Source organism: Pseudopipra pipra, chromosome 7, assembly GCF_036250125.1.
Source record: "Pseudopipra pipra isolate bDixPip1 chromosome 7, bDixPip1.hap1, whole genome shotgun sequence".
Taxonomy (NCBI): domain Eukaryota; kingdom Metazoa; phylum Chordata; class Aves; order Passeriformes; family Pipridae; genus Pseudopipra; species Pseudopipra pipra.
Genome location: NC_087555.1, coordinates 16,072,985 through 16,098,966, shown reverse-complemented (window position 1 = coordinate 16,098,966; position 25,982 = coordinate 16,072,985). Strand labels below are relative to the sequence as shown.

The 25,982-nt window shown below is 39.7% G+C and overlaps 1 protein-coding gene across 1 annotated transcript in view; it reads right to left on the bottom strand.

The window, feature by feature from the left end:
- Window positions 1-25,982, bottom strand: part of TTN (titin) — a 244,337-nt gene that overhangs the window by 158,023 nt on the left and 60,332 nt on the right. The window contains exons 58-104 of the mRNA XM_064660725.1: window positions 25,629-25,907; window positions 25,223-25,510; window positions 24,845-25,123; window positions 24,414-24,695; window positions 24,021-24,299; window positions 23,607-23,885; window positions 23,239-23,517; window positions 22,833-23,120; window positions 22,361-22,639; window positions 21,871-22,152; window positions 21,004-21,282; window positions 20,614-20,895; window positions 19,876-20,154; window positions 19,463-19,750; window positions 18,979-19,257; window positions 18,600-18,878; window positions 18,220-18,498; window positions 17,831-18,118; window positions 17,415-17,702; window positions 16,322-16,603; window positions 15,332-15,610; window positions 14,932-15,213; window positions 14,524-14,802; window positions 14,106-14,393; window positions 13,608-13,886; window positions 13,225-13,503; window positions 12,865-13,143; window positions 12,427-12,714; window positions 11,979-12,266; window positions 9,726-10,007; window positions 9,173-9,451; window positions 8,781-9,062; window positions 8,378-8,656; window positions 7,601-7,888; window positions 7,182-7,460; window positions 6,818-7,096; window positions 6,441-6,719; window positions 5,714-6,001; window positions 5,271-5,558; window positions 4,447-4,737; window positions 3,447-3,734; window positions 2,341-2,433; window positions 1,936-2,218; window positions 1,506-1,686; window positions 1,062-1,151; window positions 712-979; window positions 353-613 (exon numbers count right to left, since the gene is read on the bottom strand). Of these exons, the coding sequence (XP_064516795.1) occupies window positions 353-613; window positions 712-979; window positions 1,062-1,151; window positions 1,506-1,686; window positions 1,936-2,218; window positions 2,341-2,433; window positions 3,447-3,734; window positions 4,447-4,737; window positions 5,271-5,558; window positions 5,714-6,001; window positions 6,441-6,719; window positions 6,818-7,096; window positions 7,182-7,460; window positions 7,601-7,888; window positions 8,378-8,656; window positions 8,781-9,062; window positions 9,173-9,451; window positions 9,726-10,007; window positions 11,979-12,266; window positions 12,427-12,714; window positions 12,865-13,143; window positions 13,225-13,503; window positions 13,608-13,886; window positions 14,106-14,393; window positions 14,524-14,802; window positions 14,932-15,213; window positions 15,332-15,610; window positions 16,322-16,603; window positions 17,415-17,702; window positions 17,831-18,118; window positions 18,220-18,498; window positions 18,600-18,878; window positions 18,979-19,257; window positions 19,463-19,750; window positions 19,876-20,154; window positions 20,614-20,895; window positions 21,004-21,282; window positions 21,871-22,152; window positions 22,361-22,639; window positions 22,833-23,120; window positions 23,239-23,517; window positions 23,607-23,885; window positions 24,021-24,299; window positions 24,414-24,695; window positions 24,845-25,123; window positions 25,223-25,510; window positions 25,629-25,907 (12,756 nt within the window). The remainder of the gene's footprint in view (window positions 1-352; window positions 614-711; window positions 980-1,061; window positions 1,152-1,505; window positions 1,687-1,935; window positions 2,219-2,340; window positions 2,434-3,446; window positions 3,735-4,446; window positions 4,738-5,270; window positions 5,559-5,713; window positions 6,002-6,440; window positions 6,720-6,817; window positions 7,097-7,181; window positions 7,461-7,600; window positions 7,889-8,377; window positions 8,657-8,780; window positions 9,063-9,172; window positions 9,452-9,725; window positions 10,008-11,978; window positions 12,267-12,426; window positions 12,715-12,864; window positions 13,144-13,224; window positions 13,504-13,607; window positions 13,887-14,105; window positions 14,394-14,523; window positions 14,803-14,931; window positions 15,214-15,331; window positions 15,611-16,321; window positions 16,604-17,414; window positions 17,703-17,830; window positions 18,119-18,219; window positions 18,499-18,599; window positions 18,879-18,978; window positions 19,258-19,462; window positions 19,751-19,875; window positions 20,155-20,613; window positions 20,896-21,003; window positions 21,283-21,870; window positions 22,153-22,360; window positions 22,640-22,832; window positions 23,121-23,238; window positions 23,518-23,606; window positions 23,886-24,020; window positions 24,300-24,413; window positions 24,696-24,844; window positions 25,124-25,222; window positions 25,511-25,628; window positions 25,908-25,982) is intronic.

The following is a 25,982-nucleotide window of genomic DNA, read 5'->3' as shown; positions in this document are numbered from 1 at the left end:
TACATTTTATATAAGAGTGGCCATCAAGGAAATTAAAGATAAAGAATAATTAAGAAAGAGAGAAAGTCCAAGGAAAATATAAGAGTATCAAAGAAAACAGAAACTAGTATGACTCAGATTGTTTGCAGGTCAGGGAACAATATTAATGGCAGTTTAGTCAAAAAAACTAATGTACCCAAGTGTTTTGCATACTGTCTAAAGAGAAAGGACAGTAAAATTTGTTATTTAGTCCATTTCTAAGTTTGGGAACATGTCTTTCAGAAATTATTTTTATTTTCATTTGTTCTGCTAGTGGAACCTCCAGAAATTGTCTATTGCTGTTGTAATAAAGAGATTCTATATATTTACAAACCTTCAATGGCCAGATCTGCTGTTGTTTCTAGACTGTCAAGCTTGCAGGTATACTGTCCTTCGTCTTCTGTTCTAACATCCTTGATGATGAGTTTGTGTACTTTGTCAGAGACTTGCGTTGAATATCTCCCTCCTATCTTAATAGGTCTCCCATTTCTATACCACTGAGACTTGGCATTTGGGATAGAGAACTGACAAGTCAGTGTGCATGTTTTTCCTTCCTTGAAAGTAGTGTCATGAAGATGCCGTTCAACTGCAGGTTCTATTAGCATGTTAAAACATACATTTTAAGCAGAGATCAGAGAGTGGAATAAATAAAATTTAAATTAATTTAAATACATACTTCAAAAGTACACTTACCAATCACAGTTAGCCTGGCACTGGCAATGTGTGGTCCGCACACTATTCTGAAATTTCCCTGATCCTCAGGCTGACAGTTCCTAATTCTCAGTATGTGGCGATCACCTTCAATTCTAATTTCATATTTGTCATTGGAGTCCAGTTTCTGGGTTCCCTTGTACCATGTAAGTTTAATTTCTGGATAGTTAATTTTAATCTCACATTCAAAGATAGCATCCTCATCTGCTAAAACCGTCTGATTTTCAATGTCTCTGACCAGAGTAATAGGCTGAAAAATATTAGTTTAAATTAGTTTCAAGTTCCCTGCTACGGGTTTGAATATTTCACAAATTAGTCCAAAAACATATTACCTCTGTTTGTGAGAGTCGTTGCTGAATAAAAGCTACAAGTTCATCAAACTCCTGATCTTCCCTTTGAGCTTTTTCTGTGAGCTCAATTTCCTATAAAATGCAGAATATACTCAAAGATTAAAAGATACTAAATGTCAAGCTGTCATGTTTATCCAACATAGAATTAATTCCTACATGAAATTTTCTGTAACTGTACTGTAACTAGCATATCTTCCCATCTTAACAATTGCAATGAAGTTGTGAAGACAGAGCATACTTAACCAGAAGGCCCATTTATTCTTCTTGGATTTGAACATGCAAGAAATTGAGAACTGTCAGTAAAAGAACTGAAGAGGAACCAGAAATTCCTGCACGCTTCCTAACTTCAGAGTATGGACACCAAGTCTGTTCAAGTAACCATGTTACCCCTAAGAAAGCCAATGCTGCAGTCACACTGTATCTTACCAATCTATGGCTTTCTTCTGCTTGAGTTTGCTTTAGTAACTCAAAGGCTTGCAGGAGGCCACGGAAATCTGTAATTCCATACATGCGAGCGTATTTCTCATATTCTTTGGGATCTACATTTTTGAGAAGTTCCAAGATATCAATAGGTTGCTCTTCCTCTTCTTTCTTTTTTGTTGGAGTGCTATGCAAATCAATAACATAAGTTAAATATACAGCATTTCATTCCTAGAAAGCTGTTTGATGAGAAATTTCATCACCTTAGAACTGCCTTGTGCAGTAGAATCCTTCAGTTTAGTCTAGTCAGGTGCTTCTATTTTTAGTACAGTTATTAATATTTAATTAATATTTTAAAATTATATCTTGTTCTGTACAAGAAAAAAAGTTTCTTCTGCGTTGATAGCAAATTAATCTATAAAAACTTTCAATATACCTTTTTAGTTTTGCCCTAAGATCCCCTTCAACAACTTCTTTCTTTCTTTCTTCTACTTGTAGGTTTACACTCCTCTCAATTTCACCATGTTGGTTAAAAGCTACACATTTGTACATGCCAGAATCAGTTTTTATTGTGTCCTTTATTTCTAGTTTGGCTTCATCTCCTCTCTGCTGGATTATAATGCGGCCTCCCTGGTTGAGTTGCCTCCATTTTCCCTTCATCCATTTAACATTAGGAATTGGATCTCCTCCAACTTTTGCCATAAATGTTGCAACGGTCTCTGTAGAAAGATGCAAATGAGGAAGCTAAGTCTTTCCACCTCTTTATGACAGAGGGATATAATCTCAAACAAAAGGTGTAGGAAAATAGAAGACAAGGTACTGTTTTGAAAAGGGTTCTTACTTTCCATGACTTTGATACTCTGAGGCTCTGACACAAAATAAAGTTTGCCTTCCACTTCTGCTTTCTTAGCTGCTGGTGCAGCTGCTGGTTTTTCTAAAAAAACAGAGTCAAATAGTTACAACAGATGGTTTCATGTAATAGTTTATGTTCATGTGTGATGATGCTTCTGAAGGAATTGTAAGAAAAGGAATTAATTCCTGAGATGGAACAAAATACTATGCGGGTGATAACAATGTAAAATACTTGAATATTGTTTTAATCAACTTGTATTTTACTTTCAATTGTATTTTGCAGATGAGATTGAACACTGTGGATCATATATTGAGCTGTTCATTAACTTCAGTCAGGTAATTTTACTCTACATGGTTGCAAATTTATAGATGGATATGCAAATAAGAAGCCTCCTTCTCTAAAATGGATTAGTTTTTAGTGAGATATTCTCTTTTCAGTCTATTTCTGGATATTACACTATAAAAGTTACTTGCATATTTTTATTGGTGATCTGTTAGATTCTTTTTTTTTTATTTATGTAATTCTTAGCCTTGTGGCTACCTGTGTAGTGAAAAAGATACTGTTTGTACATACTACTGAACTTCTGTATCTTTTATGCAATGGTAAGGCAAGATCTACTAGGAAGGACAGTATTTATCTTCAGCTAAAAGATTAAAATGTCAGAGTTGTAGAAGTCTTGAAACAACTAGCCTCCAAGGCCATATGCTCAATTGAATTCCTTCTGTACTTTCCTTTAATAAACACCACTGTTCAGATCCTTTCCATAAAATATGCATCTTCAAGTAATTTCACTCATTTAGCTTTCATTTTTTCTTAAATTTGGTGTTTAGATTTAGAAACTAAATTCTTCTTTGTAAGAATATATTGCTGATCTGACACTGATCGCCCACTATTTATGTCACTAATTGATATAAATTATTGTTAAATATACTATTCTACTAGATTGTACAGTTTTACAAATAACTAAATAATAAAAATAATTTGTTATAAGATTATTGAGAATATTAACTTTTTTGTTCCACAGAAAACAAAGTGGGATAGAATTTTTGTTGATATTTCCATTTTATGCCTTGATTTTCTCCATGTTACCATACCTTTAACTGTCACTTTAGATTTGCAAGTATCAGTGCCAGCTGCATTCGAAGCTTTGCATACATATTCTCCTGAATCGGATTTGGTAACTGCAGCAAGTTCTAGAAGAGCTACTCCATTAACAAAGCTGAAGTTGCATCTGTCTGAAGCTCTTATTTCTCTCCCTGCTTTCAGCCACTGAATCCGGATTGGCTGTGATCCTTGGACATGACAGCTAAGCTGGATCGTATCACCTTCCTCTCCTGCTGCTGACTGAAGAGGCTGGTCAAAAACTGGAGGCTTTTTAGGTTCTGGAATATGAAAACGCTTGAGTGAATACTTGGGAAAGTATGATCAAGAATATAAGAGAAAGATAAATACATGTGATTCTCAAGGACGCAATGGCAAGGAATGGAGAAGGATAAATAGAAGTCTGAGAATGTCAATCATAATGTTAGAAAATGGAATAAATATCAAGAGAGCATGAGAGCATGTTTCCCATATAAACATGCGAGAAATATCTTTATCCACTCAGTAAGATTCTTTACATGTAAAAAATAGTATAAGAATTAAAGCGCAAATTAGGCGGCAAAACTATAGAAGAATCTTTAAAGAAAAAACCCATGCAAATCTCCTGCAAGACTATTATGATGAAGTGTCATGCTGCTGCAACTCACTGTCAGCCCTGCCTACATGTAGATGTATTGCACAAATCCTCTGTTATTCCATGAAAAAAGAATGAATAAAAATTCAATAAAAACATTACAAAGATTTCAATATTCATATTAAATCAGCAATAGCAAGTAGTGAAAAAGGAGCTTATTCCTGAAAATAATGGGTTTTTAAATCATAAAATAAAAGAATTTCTTGATTTTGTGTTTTAACTAAGTTATCACATCCATCTCAGGACAAATTACTGCTGTTAAGGTAAGTATAACCAGCCCATAAGAGAGAACCTATATATTTGCAGCTCAATAAAATAAAGAAAAGCAAGAAGAAAAGAAAAATAAGACTTCAACCAACCTCTGATAACAACAGAAGATGTACTCAACACACTTCCTGCTTCATTGGACACTTTACAGGTATATAAACCAGCATCTGATTGCTCTACGACCTTTATATGCAAAAGCAAGGTATTGTTTTTGAAAGATATTTCACAGTGAGCACTTGAATGGACTTCCTGATTGTTTTTATACCAAGCAACAGTCAAAGGCTGAGAGCCAGAAACACGACCCTCAAGTTTAAGTTCATTCCCTTCTGTTTCTTCTATGGCTTCAGACAGTTTCTTAGTAAAAGTAGGAGGAGTTTTTCGTTCTGTAAAAAAAAAAGAATAAATTCCATGAATCTAACTTGAGATAAAAAGTTCTAAGGAAAATTTTTCAAGAAAAATTTGAACATTGTGAAATTATTTGCTCACATTTAAACAGGATATAATTTTAAAGGGAAATTATGCTAAGATAAGCAACAGGTGTCTTGCTTTTACAGTCACTGTCATAGTCGATTTTCCTACTTGAAAAAAAATTCTCTTATACTGATTTAAGCCAAACACCATTTAAAAAACGCCAAGAGTTTTATCAAGTTGTTAAGAAAGAAATAGGCCAAAGCCTACAAAAAAGAAGTAGGCCAGAGGCTATAAAGAAAGTAGGCCAAATAAAATATTTCATTTCTCTTCCCACTGTTGTTAGTGACCCTTCCTAATTCCCTTAAAACACCCATAAGTATCTCCACATAGGTACTTTAGGCTACATCTAAAAAGTTTTCTCAAAGTTATCTAGCAGTAATAAGGCTAACGTCCTTTTTAATTGAAGGAAGAAAAATGTACACATAATGTATTATCTGTTCAGTACCTTTAACAGTCAGTTGAGCTGTGCAAGAGTCCTTTCCAACTTCATTGCTAGCATAGCATGTATATACTCCAGAATCTCCCCTGTCAACTCTCAAGATGGTCAAATGGGCTGTATTGTCTACATAACTGATCTGATAATTTCTTCCTGTTCTAATCTCTTGGTCATCTTTTGCCCAAGTGACTCTAATAGGTTGTGTTCCAGAAACGTGACACTCAAAGTCAGCACTTTCTCCAATAATGCCATCCACAGGTGTAAGTGGGATGTCAAAGAATGGAGGAGTCTTCCCTTCTGAAGAGTGAAAGAAATAAAAAAAGCATCACTTTAAAATCTTGATTTACTTTAAATCTCTGTGAAATAAGCATCTTTTGTACAATATTAAATTCATATATAAAGCAAAACTTAATTTTAAGATACTTCCATTAAATATTTCACAGCCTACCAACCTGTAAGGATAAGCCTGCCACTAGAAGAAGCAGTCCCAATAGCATTGGTGGCTGTGCAGGTATATTGCCCAATAAGGCTCCTATCTGTCTTCAAAATCTGGAGAGTTGCTACATTATCTACGAAGGATGTGTGAACATTGTAGTCCTCTTTTACACGTGCACCATCTTTAAACCAAGATACTTCGATGGGTTCTGAACCAGCAATGCCACAATCAAACATAACTGGTAAGCCAACAGTTTCATGAACATCTCTTAATTTTCGTGTAAAAGAAGGAGGAAGTTTACGCTCTGTAAGAAAACAGGTATTGTACAGTGAGGTCTTTCAGAAGACATGCAAAATGTTATTCAGCATATCATTTATTTGGAACCTGATGTGAAAAGAGCCCTGTGCGTACGATTGCAGGAAAACATATTACCATTCTGCCCTCAGTTACATCCAGTGAGCCTATTTAATCTTCAGGACTTCTAATGGTGGAAACAATCAAAGAAATATCCTCAGTAGGGAAAGAAGATGGAAGCTTGTAACACTACAGAAGAGCTGTGGTGACACTTTTCAATTAGCTTTACTGGCAGGCCTTTGTTAGTAGAAGACAGTGCAAAGAGTATCTTATACATCAAGAAAGAGTAAAGTGTTTTACAAGGAAGAGGTAATTTTTGTTTTTCAAAACAGCAAAGCATACTTAGGAAAAATAGGTCATATTCTTATTTTTAAAATTGAAATATTCACCTTGAACCGTGAGCAAAGATGAAGAAGCAGCCTCCCCAACAGTGTTTTCTACTTTGCAGATGTACTCCCCACTGTCACTACTGACTACCTGGCTGAAAACCAGAGTAGCAATTTGGTTCTTAAAGTGCATTTTCATAGTAGCAGTTCCTCTCAGCTTTGTATCGCCTTTGTACCACGATACAATCATTTCTGGTGTTCCAGCAACCTGGCACTGTAAGGATGCAGAATCCCCAACAGTCACCTGCACTGGCTCCAAGGGTGTAATGAAGTAAGGGGGTTCTGAAGGACAAAGAAACACCATTAGCATAAAAAGATATTGCACAATGAGCATTAGGAGTTCAAATAACACTCGACGGAGTGACGGTTTCTTGACGCACCTAGTATTGTGATTGCACCATGACAATTATCTTTCCCAGAATCATTTTCGATATGACAAGAATATTGCCCCTGATCTTCTAGTTTACTGCTAGGGATTTCCAGTATGGCGGATGTTTCTGTAGTGGTGATGCTACACTTTTCAGAGTGCATTATGTTAACTCCATTTTTCTTCCATGTCACTGAAATCGGTGGAGTACCCGTATATGTGCATTCCAAGATTAAAGTTTTCCCTTTCTCTACACTTAAATCATTCACCTTCTTCACAAATTTGGCTGGTTCTATAATGAACAATGAGAAGAAAACAAATTAAATAAAGCCAGAAGATCATCTTTATAAGTATAAGAAGCAGTAGTCTGGACAAACCTTTGACAAAAAGATGTGTAGTGCAAGAAATTTTTCCTGCCTCATTAGAGACCTGGCAAGTGTAATCTCCACTCTCAAGAGGATTTACATCAAAGAGCTCCAGTTCTGCAACTGAATCTTGCAAGGTGATATTGCATCTGTGTCCTGGTACTAGTTCAACACTGCCTCTGAACCATTTAACTTCCAGTGGAGAGGAACCTTTTATGATACTAGTAAAGGTTATGTTTGCCCCAGATAAAACATCCAGTGGTTCAGGTTTTTTCACAAAAGATGGTGGTTCTAAGCACACAAATAGAAAAGAGAAGAAGTACATTTGAACTTCTTTTGAAGAGCACAGTAACGAGAAATATGTAACAAAGCAAAAAATGAAGGTTTTCTGAAAATAGATTTGTGCCCTCTGGCTTTTTATTGATACTGACCTCTAACACTCAAAAATGCGCTGCATTCATCAGACCCTGCTACATTAGTAGCTGTGCACAAATAAGTTCCCATATCAGATTCCTGAAGTCCATTCACTTTCAGAGAACAGGTATTGTCTGTAAGGGTAGCCTGATACTTGTCTCCACTGGTAATCTCTTGTCCATCATGAAACCAGGAAACCAGAATAGGTGGTGACCCATAAACTTTGCACTCCAGTACAGCAGAAGAACCCAGCTGACCGAATGTTTCTTTCAGTTTTCTTGTGAAAGAAGGAGGTATAATACGATCTGCATTTGTTTAAAAAAAAATTTAAAAATTACCATACAGGGTCTTAAAATGCAGAAAGCTCTCCACGTGTAAAAAAATGAATGACCTTTCTTTTGTTGTATCTGCGTTAGCATTCTGCTGCTAAGCACCCAAGTATTTGAAAAATAGATAGTTGATTATTAAGGATATGCTGGAGCTTTCATCCAAAATTTTTGAGGGACAACTTTTACTTTTGCTGTTCTGTTTCATAAGCAACAATATTGCACCAGCTGTCCAAGAAGACATGTAGATTAAAGCCAAAAAAATCAAGTCCTTTCAATAACTCCTGCCCCTCAGAGGTTAGGTAGGCATCTATTATTGAAGCCTGTCAAAGTAGCATGCCAAGTACTCCTAAGATTACACAAGCAATGAGTTTCTTAGGTTGCCAGTCACAACAACCACTTTGCTATCTGAAGGCTTTGCAAAAGAACTAAAGGATCATATGTACTCAAAAAGAGTAGTCAACTAACCTGAAACATGCACTGAAGCTGTGCAGCTGCTTTTACCAACACTGTTTTTCACCTCAAAAGTATATTCTCCACTGTCTTCTAGTGTTGCATTGAGGATCTTAAGCCCAGATACTTTGTTGAAGAAACTGATTTTATATTTATGGTCAGTGGACAGCTCATTACCATCCTTAAACCACCTAGCAGTAAGCTCTGGTGTGCCATCTACTGTGCATTCCAGAGTACAAGAGTCTCCCGCTGTAACTTTGACTGGGCCTGGCTTCTCTACAATGACTGCAGGTTCTGCAATGAAATGCAAGTCAGAAAAATTTTTAAATCAACAATGCAATAGTTGTTATCATTATAATTAACATTTAAATTTTAAAGAATCTTAAAACACATTGTGTTTTTATTGCATGCTACCAACCTAGCACTTTCACCGTGGCAAAGCATTCCTGAACTCCAGCATCATTTTTTATCTGACAAATATATTTCCCAGCATTGGTTGGTTCTGCATTTCCAATCTGCATAGTTGCAATGTTTTCTGAATAGGAGATCCAAAGATTATCACTTTCTCTAATGATTTCCCCTTTGTCTTTTAACCACAGAACAGAAATGGGCTGTGATCCTTTTACTTCGGCCTGCAGTTCAATTGACTCCCCAACTACGACAGTGAGATCACTCAGCTTCTTCACAAAGGTTGGTGGTGCTATTTAAGAGAAGATATTTAACAGTAAAAAAACACGCCAGGAGCGGAAAAGTAGGAGGAGAACGACAGGAACAAAGAAATGTCAAGAAGGTGCCAATCTTTGTACAAACCTCTTAGTGTTACAGAGCCAATGCAGGTGTCACTTCCGACATCATTTACAGCTTTACAGTGATATTCACCAACATCTGCAGTATCCACACTAAGAATGTGAATACTAGCTGAGTAGTTCTCAGACATGACCTTATACTTCTTGCTGCTCCGAATTTCTCGTTTGTCTTTATACCATGAAATCTGGAATGGAGGAGTGCCCTGAAGCTCACATTCCAGATGAATATCAGACCCTTTCAAGGTCTGGACTGGATGGGGCTTCTTGGTAAAAATGGGGGGTGCTGGGAAAAAAAAAAGAAAATAATTATAGTTTATGTTATTTGAGCAAAATAGATTAAAGAGGACAGATGATTCAAGGAGCCATTCTGATGCTGAATAGTAAAGATAAACAATGGATAAGAGAGACCTCCCACAGAGATCAGAAACAAGCAAGAGATTTGCCATCTAGTCAGACAGGTTTTGGCTTCTCTGACAAAAGAAAGTGGGATTTAAGAGTTTTTTGACAAAGGAGGACTTTTACCGCTAGAAATGGAAGGAAAGAACTGAAGTTCTGACCTTTTACTCTCAGTGAAGTACTGGTGCTTGCACTACCCGCCGGATTCTGAGCTTCACACATGTAGTCACCGCTGTCTTCAACACTGAGGCTGTGCATTTCAATGACTGCCACTGAATCCTCAAAGGACATTCTGTATTTTTCACTGGGACGAATCTCAGTTTCACCCTTGTACCAGGTGATTTTGATTTCTGGAGATCCACCTACTTTGCATTCATACTTAATGGAATCGTGCTGTTTCACAAGTTTTGAGGAGTCTAGTTTCTTAATAAACCTTGGTGGTTCTGGAAAGCCAAAAAGGGGAAATGATGCTTTAAACTGCACTGATTCTTTGAATAAGCAGGGAGATAAGTAACAAAAACTGTAAACTTTAGGGACTTAGGGGAAAAAATCTGATTTTTCAATGGTTATGGATTTTTTAAGATGATTTTAAGTTGGTCCAAAATCTAGATTAAGAAGCAAACAAGTTCTCTATATGCATTTCAGTTAGTTTCTCCTTACTTTATTGACCCACTGTACCTCTCCTTGTATGTATTCACTACTAATTCTTTAAGAAATATCCTCTTATAATACATGACCAATCAAAATGCCTGAGGGAAATGCAAGAATCCAACTGTTCAGCCAAGCAACATTAGTAAAAGCATTTCTGTTGAGCATTAGAGGAACTGGTTTATATCTTAATATGTGACTAATAATTAATATAGTCAATAAATGTTTCTGCATTATAACCTCTCACACATTTAATGCAAAGCCAAACATAAAGTTGCATGTAAGGAATAAAAGTTAAGGAGCTTATGTAGCAAACAAAAGAGCTTCAAAATAATCATGCTGAAAAGAATTATGAGATGACTGGTATTAGAGAAGTTGGTATTAAATGTCCTGTGACTGAAAAGTAAACCAGATGGTTACATTTTGTTCCATAAGTAGAGGAAAGGAGTGGAGGTTTAACACTTTTCATCAAAAGTACCATGTGGATGTTTAGAATCACAAGACTGAATGCCTGTGGATCAAAGATATAACCAGTAAAACTAAGAGGTGGCAACATGGGCACAACAAACAGATCTCTTTGCAAAACAGGATGAAGTGCCACTTTGCGCATCTGTCTGTAAAGTGTAGGAAGAATATCTATTTTATTGTGGGTTACTTCAACCTGTGGGTCAATTGCAGAACATCCTGTGTTGTTAGTAACAAAACTTCCTTAGAGTTTCTAAAAATATAAATAATGGCTTGTTAACATCGGGACTCTTGGAACCTTAGAAGTTTACTATCAGATTTCAATTTGAGAGGAAGTTGATTATCTATCTGCATATTAACAGTTGCTGAGTAGTTACAGTTTAATTCCACTCCTTTAAAAAAATGAGGATATACATGTTAGTAAGGTATATATTTAGAATGTAAAGTAGTTTCTAGAACATAAAGCAATTGTTAAAACTACGGATTGGGAATATTAGATGTTAAAGTGAGAAAGTTAACAAAAAACTGGGAGTTTTTCAAGGTCAATTAAAAAAAATATCTTAATTCTACAGACAAAAAGTTGCATGCCATAGAAGTGAGACAGCATATACTCAAATTGAACACAATGCAAATCAATACATACAAAGAGATTGCGCTTCCAAGCTCTATAGAAATTGGCTGAAAACAACAAACATCACTAATTTTACAGCCCTGGGGAAACTGTACAAATTCTAAAGGACTGAAGTGACTGTAAGTGTAAACTCAGGATCAAAAATAAAATAATCCTGAAAAAAACCCCCAGGATTTTATGAATAAAGATTTGAAGGGTAAGAAAATAAATAAGGTCATTGAAAGCAATTTTCAATGTTTTCAGTCTGTGAAAGAGCAAAACTATTTGCAGGAGCTGCACACCCAGTACAAATACTTTCAAGCCTCATAAGTGAGCTGAGTTTCTGTCAGTTTCTTTCCCTCCCATGGGCAACCTAGTGAATGTCACTGCTGCAGAAAGACTTCAGAAAGCTAGATTTTGCTGACCAACATGACCATTTATAAAGACGCAACAGGGTACTAAGTGAGAGTTAACATTTCAATGGAAGAATCCCCTTGATAAGAAAAATCACACACTATACCAGACCAGAAGAAAGATGAATAAGTATTTAAGTATAACAATAATATTTAAGTGAAATGAGACATCTTAATGTAGCCTCTTGTGAAGGTTGTCAATTGCACTTCTCTATTCAGGACTGTGTTTTCCAGTGTATCTTGAAAAGCTTTATGAACACTAAAGCCCACAGCAATACCTTGTACAGCCAGCTGAGCTGCGCACGCGTCCTTTCCAACACTGTTGCTTGCAGTACATGTGTAGAGTCCAGCATCTCCTTTACCAACTTTTAGGACTGTCAAGCTGGCTGTGTTTTCCACGAGTGTCATTTTGTAGTTGCCACCAGGACGAATCTCTCTGTTGTCTCTGGTCCAAGTAATCCTCATGGGAGCAGAACCAGTCACATGGCACTTAAAGGTTGCACTTTCCCCTAGTGCCACATCGATAGATACTGGCTTGATGTCAAAGAAGGGAGGTTGTAGTTGTTCTGCAAAGAGGAAAGCATGGCGGAGCTCATCACCAAGCCCTCCTCACCACTCCATGCCCATCGTCCCTTGCCACCGTACAAAGGGTAGAGTGGGAAAAGGTGGGGGAAAATAAGAGAGCAAAGACATAGAAAATTCTTCATTAAAATATGAGCTACAAACCTGTGAGGAGAAGTTTGGCACTGGAAGATGCAGTCCCCAGAGCATTTTGGGCTGAGCAAGTATATTGGCCACAGTGAGCCATACTAGTTTGCAAGATTTGGAGAGTCGCAACGTTATTTAAGAAGGCTGATTGCATGTTATCACTGTCGCTTAAGAGAACCCCATCCTTGTACCAAGACACCTGGATAGGCTCTGAGCCATTTATACGGCAGTCAAATGTCACTGGGGCACCAACCACCTCCTGAATATCTTTTAGTTTTCTGGTGAATGTAGGGGGAAGTTGACGTTCTGTAAAACAATAATAATCACCACTATCAGTAAGAAGCCATCCTGTCAACCTAGAATTAATTAACTTTGAAATTAATAAGAACCCCTTCCTGTAGGCGAAAAAGAGTTCCCACAAACTACCCCAGAAAAGAGTGGCCCTTGGCCCATCACCTTTAACAACAAGCAAAGCTGTGGAGGTGGCGAAGCCGATGCTATTTTCTGCTTTGCAGATATATTCTCCAATGTTGCTATCCTCTACAGTGGAGAATGCCAGTGTTGCCACATTGTTCTTGAAGTGCATTTTGTAAGCTTGTGTTGATCTCAGCTTGGTGTCATCTTTATACCAGGACACCTTGATTTCTGGTGAACCACCAATCTGGCATTTTAAGATCAAGGGCTCGCCAACCTTCACCTCCACACGGTCCAGATGTGTGACAAAATAGGGTGGTTCTAGGGAAGGAGAGAGCATGGTGAGCATAGAGAGAGCATCACTGGGGTGGGTGCCTTAGGGGAATCAGGGTTGAGGCATACCTAAGATGGACACAAGGCTGTGGCAAACATCCCCACCCGCCTCATTTGCCACCTCACAGGTGTATTCGCCTTCATCATTCTTGGTGCTGTTGAAGATTTCAAGAATGCCAGATTTTTCAGTAGTTGTAACACTGCAGCGTGGGGACTGTGCAATGGGCATGCCATTTCTTTTCCAGGTGACAGAGATGGGAGGGGTGCCTATGTAGCTGCTTTCCAGCACAATGGACTTCCCCTGCTCCACACTGAAATCACTTAATTTCTTCACAAAGACTGCAGGCTCTGTGAGGAGGTATAAATCAATAGTGAGAGGGACAGAAGTGGAAGAGATGCAGGCAGACCGTGAATGAAGACAACTGTGCATTCATGCACACACTCAAACACACCTTTAACAAAGAGTTGGGTTGTACATGAGGCACTGCCAGCATCATTTGTGACCACACAGGCATAGTCCCCGCTGTGGCCTGGCTCCACGTTGTACAGCTGCAGCTGTGCCATAGATTCTTTGAAAGAGATGGAGCAGTTGCTGTCCGGTACCAGCTCCCTGATGCCTCGAAACCAGGTTACTTTGAAGGGAGCACTACCCTTGATGTAGCTGGTAAATGTTACACTTGATCCAGGCAAAACTTCCTGGGGATCAGGTGTCTTCACAAAAGAAGGTGGTTCTAAAGATCATGCAAAGAAGTGAAAGAGGGGAAAAAGATGTTAATAGGAGAGTTTCTGTGGGGAGGAAAACTGGAACAGGTTTGAGTCAAGAAAAAAAAACCCACAGGAAAAATCCCCAAAAAAACAAACATGAAAAAGAAACCATGAGAAAGCAGAGGGGAGAAAGAGAAGAGGGAAGAAGAATTTTGGTGAAAGTACTGTAGTATCCTTACACTGACCTTGTACAGTCAAGAAGGCACTGCATTCATCAGATCCAGCCACATTGGCTGCCACACAGGTATATGTCCCTGTATCTGTGGCATCCAGAGCATTCAGCTTCAAAGCACAAACATCATCCAAGAATGAGATTTCATATTTTTCTCCACTAACAATCTCATTCCCATCTTGAAACCAGGACACAGATATGGGGGATGTGCCGGACACTTTGCACTCCAGCAGCACTGAGGATCCCAGCACCCCATTTGTTTCTTTTAATTTTCTTGAGAATGAAGGAGGAACAAGACGATCTAAGTAGGACAGGGAAGAAGTACAGGAAGAGAAAGGTTGGTTTTGGCTTTTTTTTCAGTGGAAAGAAAAGGGGGAAAAATAAAAGCTTCCTTTAAAGACAAATGTGAACAACAAAGATATAGAGCTGACCTGAAACATCAACTGAAGAAGTACAGCTGCTGTCCCCCACTTCATTGTGCACCTCAAAAGTATATAAGCCCCTGTCTCCCCTGTCTGCAGAAAAGACTTTCAAAGTGGATATATTGTTGAAAAAGGTAATTTGGTATTTGCGGTCACTCCTTAGTTCTCTGCCATCTTTGTACCACTTGGTGATAAGTTCAGGTGTTCCTCCTACTTTGCACTCCAGGGTAAAAGGATTACCAGCCATTACTGTGATTGGCTCAGTCTTCTCTAAGATGACTGCTGGTTCTGAAATAGGAAGATCTGTGTGTCACCAAGAAATCTACCCTCAAACTAGTGAGCAGAGGACATAAGCAGAGAACAAAGGCAATTTTGCAAGCTGTAAGATATAGTATCTGTGAAGTAGGCTATACCCACCTAGGACTTGTAAAAAGGCAGAGCACTCCCGCATGCCAGCATCATTTTTGATCTGACAGATGTACTTCCCAACATCAGCTCCCTCTGCACTGGCTATCTCAAGAGTTGCTATGTTGTCCATAAACCACATTTGAACATTTTCACTCTCCCTAATAACTTCACCCTTATCCTTGAGCCAGACAACAGAAATTGGTGGGGATCCTTCCACCACCGCCTGCAGAGCTGTTGGCTCCCCGATGAAGATTGCAGTGTCACTCAGCTTCTTGGCAAACCGTGGGGGTTCTGATGGCAAAAACAAGGAGGCAGAGGACAGTTAATCATACATGCTTGCTTGAAAGAGGGACAGCAAGAAAATCAAGAAAAGAGGGCAGTGATGTTGTTGAGCCTCTAGCATACAAACCTTTGAATTTCACTGGGCAAGTACAAGTGTCGCTTCCCACCTCATTCATAGCTTTGCATTGATATTCTCCAGTATCTTGAGATTCCAGATTGAGAATATGAAGGCTGGCAATGGAGTGTTTTGCTGTCACCTTGAATTTCTTGCTGCTCCTGACCTGCCTTCGGTCCTTGAACCAAGCCACCTCAAAGGGTGGGGTCCCTGCTATCTCGCACTGGAGGATAACATCTGAGCCTTTAAGAGTCTCCACAGGGCTTGGCACTTTGCTAAAAACAGGTGGTTCTATAAAAAAAGAATCACATCATAATGTGTGAGCCTGCTTCTCTGGGTGGGTTCCTGGAGAGTAGCAGGAGGCAACATATTCAGGAAGGGAGCCTACATTTATTCTTGTAAACACATATTTAACTTTTAAATATGTGGCCTGACCTCTAAAAAATCCCAGCAGTCCAAAGAACAGAAAATGTGACACTTCTGCACCTGTTTGGAGTCAGTGCTTGGTGCCCCTCCCCAAAACCACTCTCCCTGCTCTCCGGGATCACATTCCAGCTTTCCTCCCCACTCTTTCTAATCACGAAAGCTACAATCAGTGAGACTCAGCTACACAGCCTCCTCTTCCGTCTTAAATTTTATTCCTGTCAGGATCACTGTGTATAAAGAGGAGGTAGAGGGATGGCTGAAAAGTATTTCCAGCTCCTCACCATGGTTGGTGTTCTATCTAGTCCTTGTGATTTGAAAACTTGCCTTGTTCAGCTTTCCATTGAGTTAAGCGGAGAGACAAGGGAACAGCTGCACAGTGCTCAACACCCACCACAATTTCCTGCCTAATCTCTGCTGCATAAACACCCCAGCATTTCAGTGTGAGACCAGATGGAGAGACACTGTCCCAGCAGCCACCAACTTCTGCAGCAGCAGCTCCCTGTCCGAGGGACGTGCAGCTGGGAGCAGGGACTGGTAGCCGGGGATTCTGGCTGTGTGTGAAGCCACACTGCTAACCTTTCACTGCGACTGAAGTGCTGCAGCTGGCTGTGCCGGCAGAGTTATGGGCTTCACATATGTAATCCCCAGCATCTTCAGCGTTGGCATCTGGAATGGTTAGCATCGCCACGGAGTCTACAAAGGACATGTGGAGCCTGTCGCTCGCCTGGAGTGCCTGATCATTTTTATACCACACGATTCTGATCTCTGGTGTGCCACTGATTTTACATTCAAGTTGAACTGTGTCCCCCTGCTTCACGAACCGCAAAGCTTCAGGCTTCTTGATGAACTTCGGAGGTTCTGCAGAACAGAATAAATATGTAGAGAATGACAGGATACCTGTTTGCCATGTGAAATCTACAGTGCTGAGCGAAAGTTCTGGGAGGCACAAGAGTACTGTGGAACAACAAAGTAAGATTGCTACCGCAGCTGGCTTCATTCCCACCAGAATTTCCTCTCAAGGAAAGACAGAAGATGGAAAAAAGAAAGCAAAGACAACAACTAAAACTATGTTCTGCCAATCATGGACCCTGCTGCATCATCCAAGAGAAATTTTGCTGTTACCTTTGAGGGGTAACAGGTTCGCAGGCCAACATGAAAAATTTGACAAGTCTTTCATCCCCAGGAGCAACAGAAACACGGTAGGGATAGTTTCACTCGCTTACACATATTTAAAGTATATTTCTGCATGAAGAAATTAAGTGATGCATAGTCTAGATTAAATCAACAATTCAAAATTGAAATCTTTAGCAAAGTCAAAAGAGTTCGCTGGCAAACAACGGCAAGATACTGTATTTACTTATCACTGTGTTCCATATAGTAATTACTATGACTGAATACCACAGAGACTGTAGCTAACCACTAAAGTTAAAAGCAGTGTGAGTGCAATTGTACCTACAAAAAGGTTCACAAAGAGAGAGATTTTGCAGGCACAGAAGGTTTCTACTGTTACATATTATGATGGAAGAAGGTCACTTCATGGTTTATGTCTGCTGTCTGGAAAGCTACTTTCTATGTATTTCTGAACTAGAAATGGTAGAAGATGAGACAAAAAAGTCTCTTTACCCAAGAAAAAGAAAACACACAAACAAAGGTGATTTAGTCTTAATACCTTTGACACTGAGTTGGGCTGAGCAAAAGTCTTTCCCAGCTTCATTACTAGCTTGGCAAGTATATTGGCCAGAGTCTCCTTTACCCACTCTGAGCACTCGAAGGTGAGCTGTGTTGTTTATAAATGTAATATTGAAGTTTCCTCCAGTTCGAATCTCCCGACCATCTTTGGACCAGGTTATGTGTATTGGCTGGGCACCCGTAACATGACATTCAAAGTCAGCACTTTCTCCAAAAGGCACATCAATAGATTCTGGTTTGGTGTCAAAGACAGGTGCTTGCTTGGGTTCTAAAAGCACAAGAAAACCATGTAATACACCTCACAAAAAAGTTAATCCAACACATAGATACCATCGCATGCATGAAATGAGAGAGAGGAGCCTGTGATCCAGGCAAAAATTTTGTAAGCCAACACACCTGCCACTGTGAGCCTAGCACTTGTGGTGGCAGTGCCCACAGAATTGGTGGCTGTGCAGGAGTACTGCCCAGTATGATTCATCTCGGTTCGCACTAGTTGCAGCACTGCAACGTTATCTACAAAGGATGTGTGCACATTGTGGTCATCACTCAGTGGCACCCCATCTTTGTGCCAAGTAACAGAAATGGGTTCTGAGCCATTGAGCCGACACATAAATTTAAGGGGTAAACCAGCAGGGTGCTCGATGTCCTTTAACTTTCTTGCAAAGGAAGGTGGTCGTTTGCGCTCTAGAAGAAAGCAAGTAAAGAATAAATAATCCCCAGTAAGCAATTTTTTTATAGTTTTGTGAGAGAAAAAGAATTTTATCAAGCTAATATAAAATCATCACCTTGAACTGTTAAGAGAGCCTTTGTAGACGCAGTTCCTACACTGTTTTCTGCCTTGCAGATATATTCTCCAGTGTCATTGCTAACCACTTTGTTGAAAATAAGTGTAGCAACGTTGTCTTTAAAGAACACTTTGTACTCAGGAGTAGACCTGAGTTTTGTGTCACCTTTGTACCAAGACACAGTAATTTCTGGTGTTCCAGCAACGCGACATTGCAATGTTGTATAATCCCCAACTGACACCTCAAGAGGTTCCAAGTGTGTAACAAAATAGGGAGGTTCTAAAAAAGAGAAGCAATTAGATAGGGTCATTGTAGTGTCAGGCCTTGGAAAGCATATACTTGAAAAAAAGGCAAGAAGAAGAAGCAAAGGGAGCACACACCTAGGGTAGAGACTACAGCCTCGCAAACATCTCTTCCTGCCTCATTTTCAACATGGCAAGTGTATTCTCCTGAATCTTCTTTGGTGCTGTCAAGTATTTCCAGGATGCAGGATTTCTCTGTGGTGGTGATGCTGCACTTCTGAGATTGTGTGATGGTGTGGCCATTCTTCTTCCATGTCACAGAGATGGGGAGGCTGCCTGTGTAAGTGCCCTCCAGGATGATGGGCTTGCCAGGTTCCACGTACTGATCACTCAGTTTCTTCACAAAGACAGCTGGCTCTAATGAAAGGTAAGAAATCACAAATGTTGAACACAACATGCCAAATGGAGAGAAGGAAAAAATATTTTAAGGTAAATAGAGAGATCTATCTTTACAAACCTTTTACTGTAAGGTGTGTTGAACAATTTGCCCTGCCAGCATCATTAGTCACTAGACAAGTATACTCTCCACTTTGGGGAGGAGTTACATCAAATAACTCAAGCTCCACAATGGACTCCTCCAAGTAGATATTGCATTTGTCCCCTGGCACAAGCTCATTGGCCCCTCTAAACCAGTTGACCTTAAAAGGAGGGGTTCCTCTGACAACACATGTGAAAGTGATGCTTGTGCCTGGCAATACATCCAGAGGCTCTGGTGTCCTCTCAAAAGATGGTGGCTCTAAACACACAAGAGAAAAAGAGAGATGAGACAGGTTGCTGCAGCATAACTCTGGCATTTCCACACACTACTGAAGACAAAGAGCAAAATCTTTATTTTTCAGTCAATAATTTTCCCCAAGAATATTTACAAGAGACCGCAGGCAATTTTAAAAGAGAAAGAGAAAAGAACAGCTCCGAGAGCTTCCTGACTATCATATACTGACCTTGTACGGTCAATACAGCACTGCATTCATCTGAACCAGCTACGTTGGTAGCTTTGCAGGTGTAAGTTCCAGTATCTGAGTTGCTCAGTGAATTAACTTCTAAAATACAAAGGTTATCTGAAAAGGAGATTTGATGTTTTTCTCCATTGACTAACTTAAGTCCATTTTGAAACCAGGCAACAGAAATAGGAGGTGAACCTGACACTTTACATTCCAGCAGTGCTGATGAACTCAGAACACAGGGGGTGTCCTTTAGTTTTCTTGTGAAAGAAGGAGGAATGATTCGATCTGCATAAGAAAACATAATAAATCCAAGGTTAGAGAGAAAATGAGGAAAGGAATGGAAGAAAGGAGAGAGAACACGACCAAAAAAAAGCTTTTGTAAAAGATAGAAGACAAGATACCCAACCAACCTAAAACATCAACTGATGCTGTGCAACTGCTTTTCCCCACGTCGTTTTGCACTGCAAAAGTATACAGTCCACCATCTTCCTTTTCTGCATCCATAATTTTAAGTGTAGATACGTTATTGAGGAAAGTAATTTTGTATTTTTGGCTGCTGGTCAGCTCTTTGCCGTCCTTGAACCACCCAGTGGAAAGCTGTGGTGTGCCTGCCACTTTGCACTCCAAAGTACAGGCATCTCCTACAGTAACTCTCATTGGCTCTGCTTTCTCTACAATGACTGCAGGCTCTGGAAGGAGAGATGGGTAATGTATATGGTGAAAACAGGATTTGATTAGTACTAACTATAAGCATTATAGCAGTATAAGATGGAGTTTACACATTTGATGCTAAAGAAATTTCAGTTTGTTAGAGTGGAATTTTTTCAGCTGTTTTTTTCCATCCTTTCTTCTACCCCAAACTGAAAGTTTCAGATGCTCTAAAAAATTAAGTACAAATATTTTAATCTCCTAAGAGAAAAATGCAACTGCCTGTCCCTCTCCCACCAGGCACGAGTGGTTCCTTTTACTCCTATCCCTGAAAACTGGAAATACGGAACCTGACTGCTGCTTGTTGGGCAGAGAATGATTCTCTGTTTTGATTGTTTTGAACTCAGGGGCATAAGCAGAGTATACAGCTGACACTAAATAGCCAAGTTTCTAACTTTAAAAAAACCCCAAACTTTCATGAATTTGTGCTTTTTACCAACCTAGAATAGTTAAGGTAGCCATACACTCGCGACTTCCAGCATCATTTCTGATCTGACAGGTGTATTTTCCAGCATTGCTTGTCTCCGTGTGCACAAATTGTAAAGTTGCAATATTTTCCATAAATGTGATCTTCGTGTTTTCACTTTCTCTAATAATTTCCTCTTTGTCTTTAAGCCACTGCACAGCAATTGGCTGGGAGCCCTCCACTTTTGCTTGTAACTCTACTGGTTCACCAACCACAACAGTCACGCTGTTTATTTTAGACAAGAATTTTGGTGGTTCTGAAGAAGAAATATGCAGTTACAGTAAATACTCACAGTGTTTTCTTAAAGAAGAGCAATGCAGCATCCTTGGGAGCACTGCGGAAGGCACATGTATCAATACTTTACCTTTCAGTTTCACAGCGCAAAAACAAGTGTCACTTCCTACATCGTTCTGTGCTTTGCACTGATATTCACCAACATCCGCAGCTTCAACATTAAGAATGCGAACACTTGTCTGGTAGTTTTTGGCTGTAACCTTGTACTTCTTACTACTGCGGATTTGTCTCCTGTCTTTGTACCAGGCAACGTCAAATGGAGGTGTTCCTGAAATCTCACATTCCAGGCTAACCTCAGATCCTTTGACAATGTCTACTGGAGAGGGTTTCCTGCTAAAGACAGGAGGTTCTAACAAGGGAAGAGAGGAACATTTTTAGAAAGGAGTCTAGAGCTATTTGGCCAACAAACAGTTTACTGATACCAGCTTCTAAACAATGAAACTGCTGAGAATATCTTCAGAAGGGGTAAGGGCTTCCCTCATTTTCTGGGCACATTATGAAATTAACTTGCCCACAGGTGAGCATTCAGAGCCCTTAGCTCCTCTGTATAAAGGGTAAACAGCAGGGTGACCCTTGGCAGAGAGGGTACAGGTCTCAGTAGTCTCCCATACACAGTGTAAAATTGACGCTAGTCAGTTTATATCTGTTCTTTTCCTTCATATTTCAGATCCTTTATATAGAAATCCCCACTATGATCTGTCTTGGACATTTAAAATTTAGAACTGGGGAACAACTAGCTTAGAACTTTTCTGCATTAAGAACATCATCCTTGTTCGGGCATTGGCAAGGAGGATGAGGGGCATCAAGAAACAAACATGACATGAAGAAAAGGGCAGTCCTGAAATAAGAAATTAAACTCATGTTCCTGTGGATTTCCAAGGGGTACAACCACCAGAGGAAAAATAGGATGCAATCAGAGAACAAGAGAACAGCTAACCTTTCACTGTGACTTTGGTGCTACAGCTGGCCTTGCCGGCAGGGTTGTGAGCTTCACAGATGTAGTCACCGCTCTCATCAGTACTGAGATGATTCATTTCAAGCACGGCCACAGAGTCAATGAAAGACATCCGGAATTTTTCACTGGCAACAATTTCATGGTCATTTCTGAACCACACTACTTTCATCTCTGGAGATCCACTTACTTTGCACTCAAGCCGGGCTGAGTCACCCTGCTTGACTACTTTTGTTGCCTCTAGCTTCTTAGCAAACTTGGGTGGTTCTAAAAAAACCAAAAAAGTGGGGTCAGGAAGGTCTGAAGTTATACTGGAAAGAAAATATGGGGGAAAAGAGCCAAAAAACTATGGGTTGCAAGCACAAGAAAGGGAATTCACTTGGCAGTGTATCAAAGATCACTGGAGTGGATTTGGCAAAAAGGAAAGAGAAGAAAGAGACAAAAAAACTGCAACACATCAAGAAAGAGTGCACACCTGTTACCATCAATGTTGTAGTGCAAGAGTCACTGCCAACGTCATTTGAAACGTGGCAAGTGTAGTGCCCAGTCTTAGAAGTATCCACTGAATAGAGGGTTAAGAACCCGGTTGAACCTTCAATCCCAATGAAACAAGTTGGACCAGATACAAGTTCTAAATCTTCTTTGAACCACTTTACTGTAAAGGGTGGTGTTCCTTTTAGTGTGGCCTTAAACTCCACTGTGGAATCTGGGATGGCTTGTTGGCTTTCAGGTTTTACTAAGAAGCTTGGTGGCTCTGGAGTTTTTAAGAAAAAGAAATACTCAGTTACATCAGAAATGTCTAAGAATGAAGAAAATTAGTGAGGCAAGCATGGAGACCAAGTTTTTAGTATTTACATCAAGATATATAAGAGTGTTATGTTAGGACAAGATTTAAGGTATTTTTCCAGCATCTATCACAAATAAGAAGTATTAAAAGAGTTTCAAACCTTTCACAGTCAGGACAGCACTGCAAGAGTCGTTTCCAGCAACATTAGAGACACTGCACGTGTAATTTGCACTGTCTGCCAGCTCTAGATTAGCAATCTCAAGTGACATAGTGTTCTCATGGCACAGACTTCTATATTTTGCACTGTCAGTTATCTCTTTTCCATCCTTAAACCATTTTGCAATAATGGGGAGTGACCCAGAGACTTTGCACTCCATTTGGATAGAAGATCCCAGAACGGTATCCTTTTTGGTTAGTTTTTTGATAAATACAGGAGGAATTGATTGATCTGCCCAACACAAGAAATGGCAAAAACACATTGGTTAACTTCTTGCTTAGCTTTCACAGAAATTATTTTTTTTCATTCCCTCCCTGTATTGGCAAATTTCCCATATGTCAATACAAACCTAGCACAGTCAGAACAGCTTCACAGGTGCTACTTCCAAAGTCATTTTCAACCTTAAAACTGTATGTACCACTATCCTCCTTTGATACAGGTTCAATCCTGAAACTGGCCACATTGTTTTCAAAGGTCATTGTGTAGTATCTACTGGGCAGGAGCTGTTTGCCATCTTTGTACCATTTTATTCGGAGCTCTGGTGTCCCAGCCACAGCACACTCCAAAGTCACAGGGTCTCTTTCAGTGACTTTAAGCGATTTAGCCTTTTCTATGATCTGTGCAGGCTCTGAGGTATAAAGAGTATAAAAACAACAGTTAGCTATGTAGATAGGGGCTGACTTTCAAATACTCATCAAGGTCACACCTTGTACACACCTTGTACAAAAAGCAAAGCAAAACACTTCTCCAAGCCAGATTCATTCTTGGCCTGACAGGTGTATCTCCCTCTGTGGCTGAGGTCAACATTAGCAAGTTTCAGTGTGGCCACGTTGTTCTCAAAGGTAATATGGTGATGCTCATCGTCTTCTAGTATTTTCTCATCTTTTATCCATGACACAGATAAGGGTTGAGCACCTGCTACGATGCACTGAAAGAATGCATCACCTTTCAAAATGCTAGTGACGTTCTCCAGCTTCTTGACGAAGGATGGTGGTTCTGTTTTGTGAGTTTGGTTTAGAAGAGAAGGCATGGAAAGGGAAGAGGGGAAAGAGAGATCATATAAAGTAATCCTAGTCACTACAGTTTAGCTAGGCGATATAATGTTTGAGGTAGGCTTCCTAGAGGACTGACCTTTCAAGCTGAGCCTTGTGCTGCAAGAACAGCTCCCACCTTCATTTGATATAATACACTGATATTCACCAACATCTGAGACATCACAGTTAGTCACATTAAGAGTAAATACTGATTCTTTGGTGGAGATGGCATATTTCTTGCTGCTGAACATCTCCTTATTGTTCTTCAGCCACTTCACCTCAAATGGAGGAGTACCAGTCACCTCACACTCTAGTGTGGCCTCTGAGCCCTTCACTACCTTGGTGGGACTCAACTCCCGAACAAAGGTTGGAGGCTCTATAAAGAAGAATGATAATAACCTTTAGTAGATAGTAATCTTAAACAGTTTTGAGGGGAGAAGAAGTATCTCCTACTTCCTCATCCCAGATGACATAGATGTTCAAAACTAACCTTTTACTTTCAGCTCAACGCTGCAGCTCTCACTACCTGCATCATTGTGGGCTTCGCAAACATAAATCCCACTATCTGCCACTCTGGCTTGAGTGACTTTCAAAGTGGCTAATCCATCTATGAAGGAGATGCCGTACTTAGCCTGGTCAGTCACTTCATTCCCATCCAGGTACCATGTAATGTGGATCTCTGGTGTGCCTACTACCTGGCACTCGAAAGTGGTGGACTGTCCTTCACGCAAAGCTATTACAGAAGTTGGCATCTGAATAAATCTGGGGGGCTCTAGAAGATGGACAGAGAAGTTGAGGCTTTTAATATTTAAGGTGGGAATAAAATATAGAATTTAAAGAAATAAAAAGGTTTCCTCCCCCTCCCACCAAAATTGCACAGAAAAATCAGAAATAAAAAAATGAGGTGATTGGGTTGCACACCTTTTACAAACAGAGTTGCTTTGCAAGTTGCAGTCCCCACATCATTGCTTATCTGACAAGTGTAGTTCCCAGAATCAGATGTTCTAGCTGAGAAGAGCTCCAGTACACTAGATGTGTCATCCTTCCAGACAGATCGATTGGCTCCAGACAGGAGCTCCTGGCTGTCTTTAAACCACTTTATCTGCAGAGGAGTAGACCCTTTCACCAGTGCTTTGAACTGAACCCTAGCACTGGGCACAACCTCTTGAGATTGGGGTTTTTCCACAAAATATGGAGGTTCTATAACATGCAAAAAGGAAGAAAGGGGATTACACTGAGACAAGGAAATCCAAAACTATGAATGAGACCCCTAACACAAGACAAAGAAGGAACTCAAACCTTTGACTGTTAAGAACCCGCTGCATTGGTTGCTTCCTGCTTTATTTGTTGCTTCACAGGTGTAAGAGCCAGTGTCTGTGCCTTCCAGTTTATTTATTTCCAGAAATGCAGTATTATCATGGAAAGAATATTTGTGCTTTTCACTTGCTGTTATTTCTTGGCCATCCTTGTACCACTGGATACTTATAGGATGTGAACCAGACACTATGCACTCCAGGTGGACAAAAGACCCCTTAATGCTGTCCATTTTCTTGAGTTTTTTTGTGAATTTAGGTGGTATAATGAGATCTATCCAAGACAGAGTAAAAAGACAAAGTATGAAATTCAGCCTTGATTGTGACAGATATCAGCTCAGGAGAAAAGATTTTGAATCTAAAAACAATGTTAAGAGAAAACCCATACACACCTAGGACATTAATGTTGGCAGAACAGCTACTGCTCCCAACGTCATTGTGAACCTCAAAAGTGTATTCTCCACTATCCTTCTTTTCTGCATGAAGCACCTTTAGGACTGAGACAGTATCTGTAATACTGATCTTATATTTTGGGCCTAATGTCAGTTCCTTGCCATCTTTGAACCATTTGGCTGTAATAGGTTTTGTTCCCGAAAATTTACACTGCAAGGTTGCTGGGTCTCCCTCAGTCACATCTATTGACACGGCCTTGTCCACTATTGTAGCAGGTTCTGTTGTAAACAAGGAGATAGAGTGTTAAGGGCATCTGTAAAAATCACAAGGGAACCATCTACAATCAATGCAAG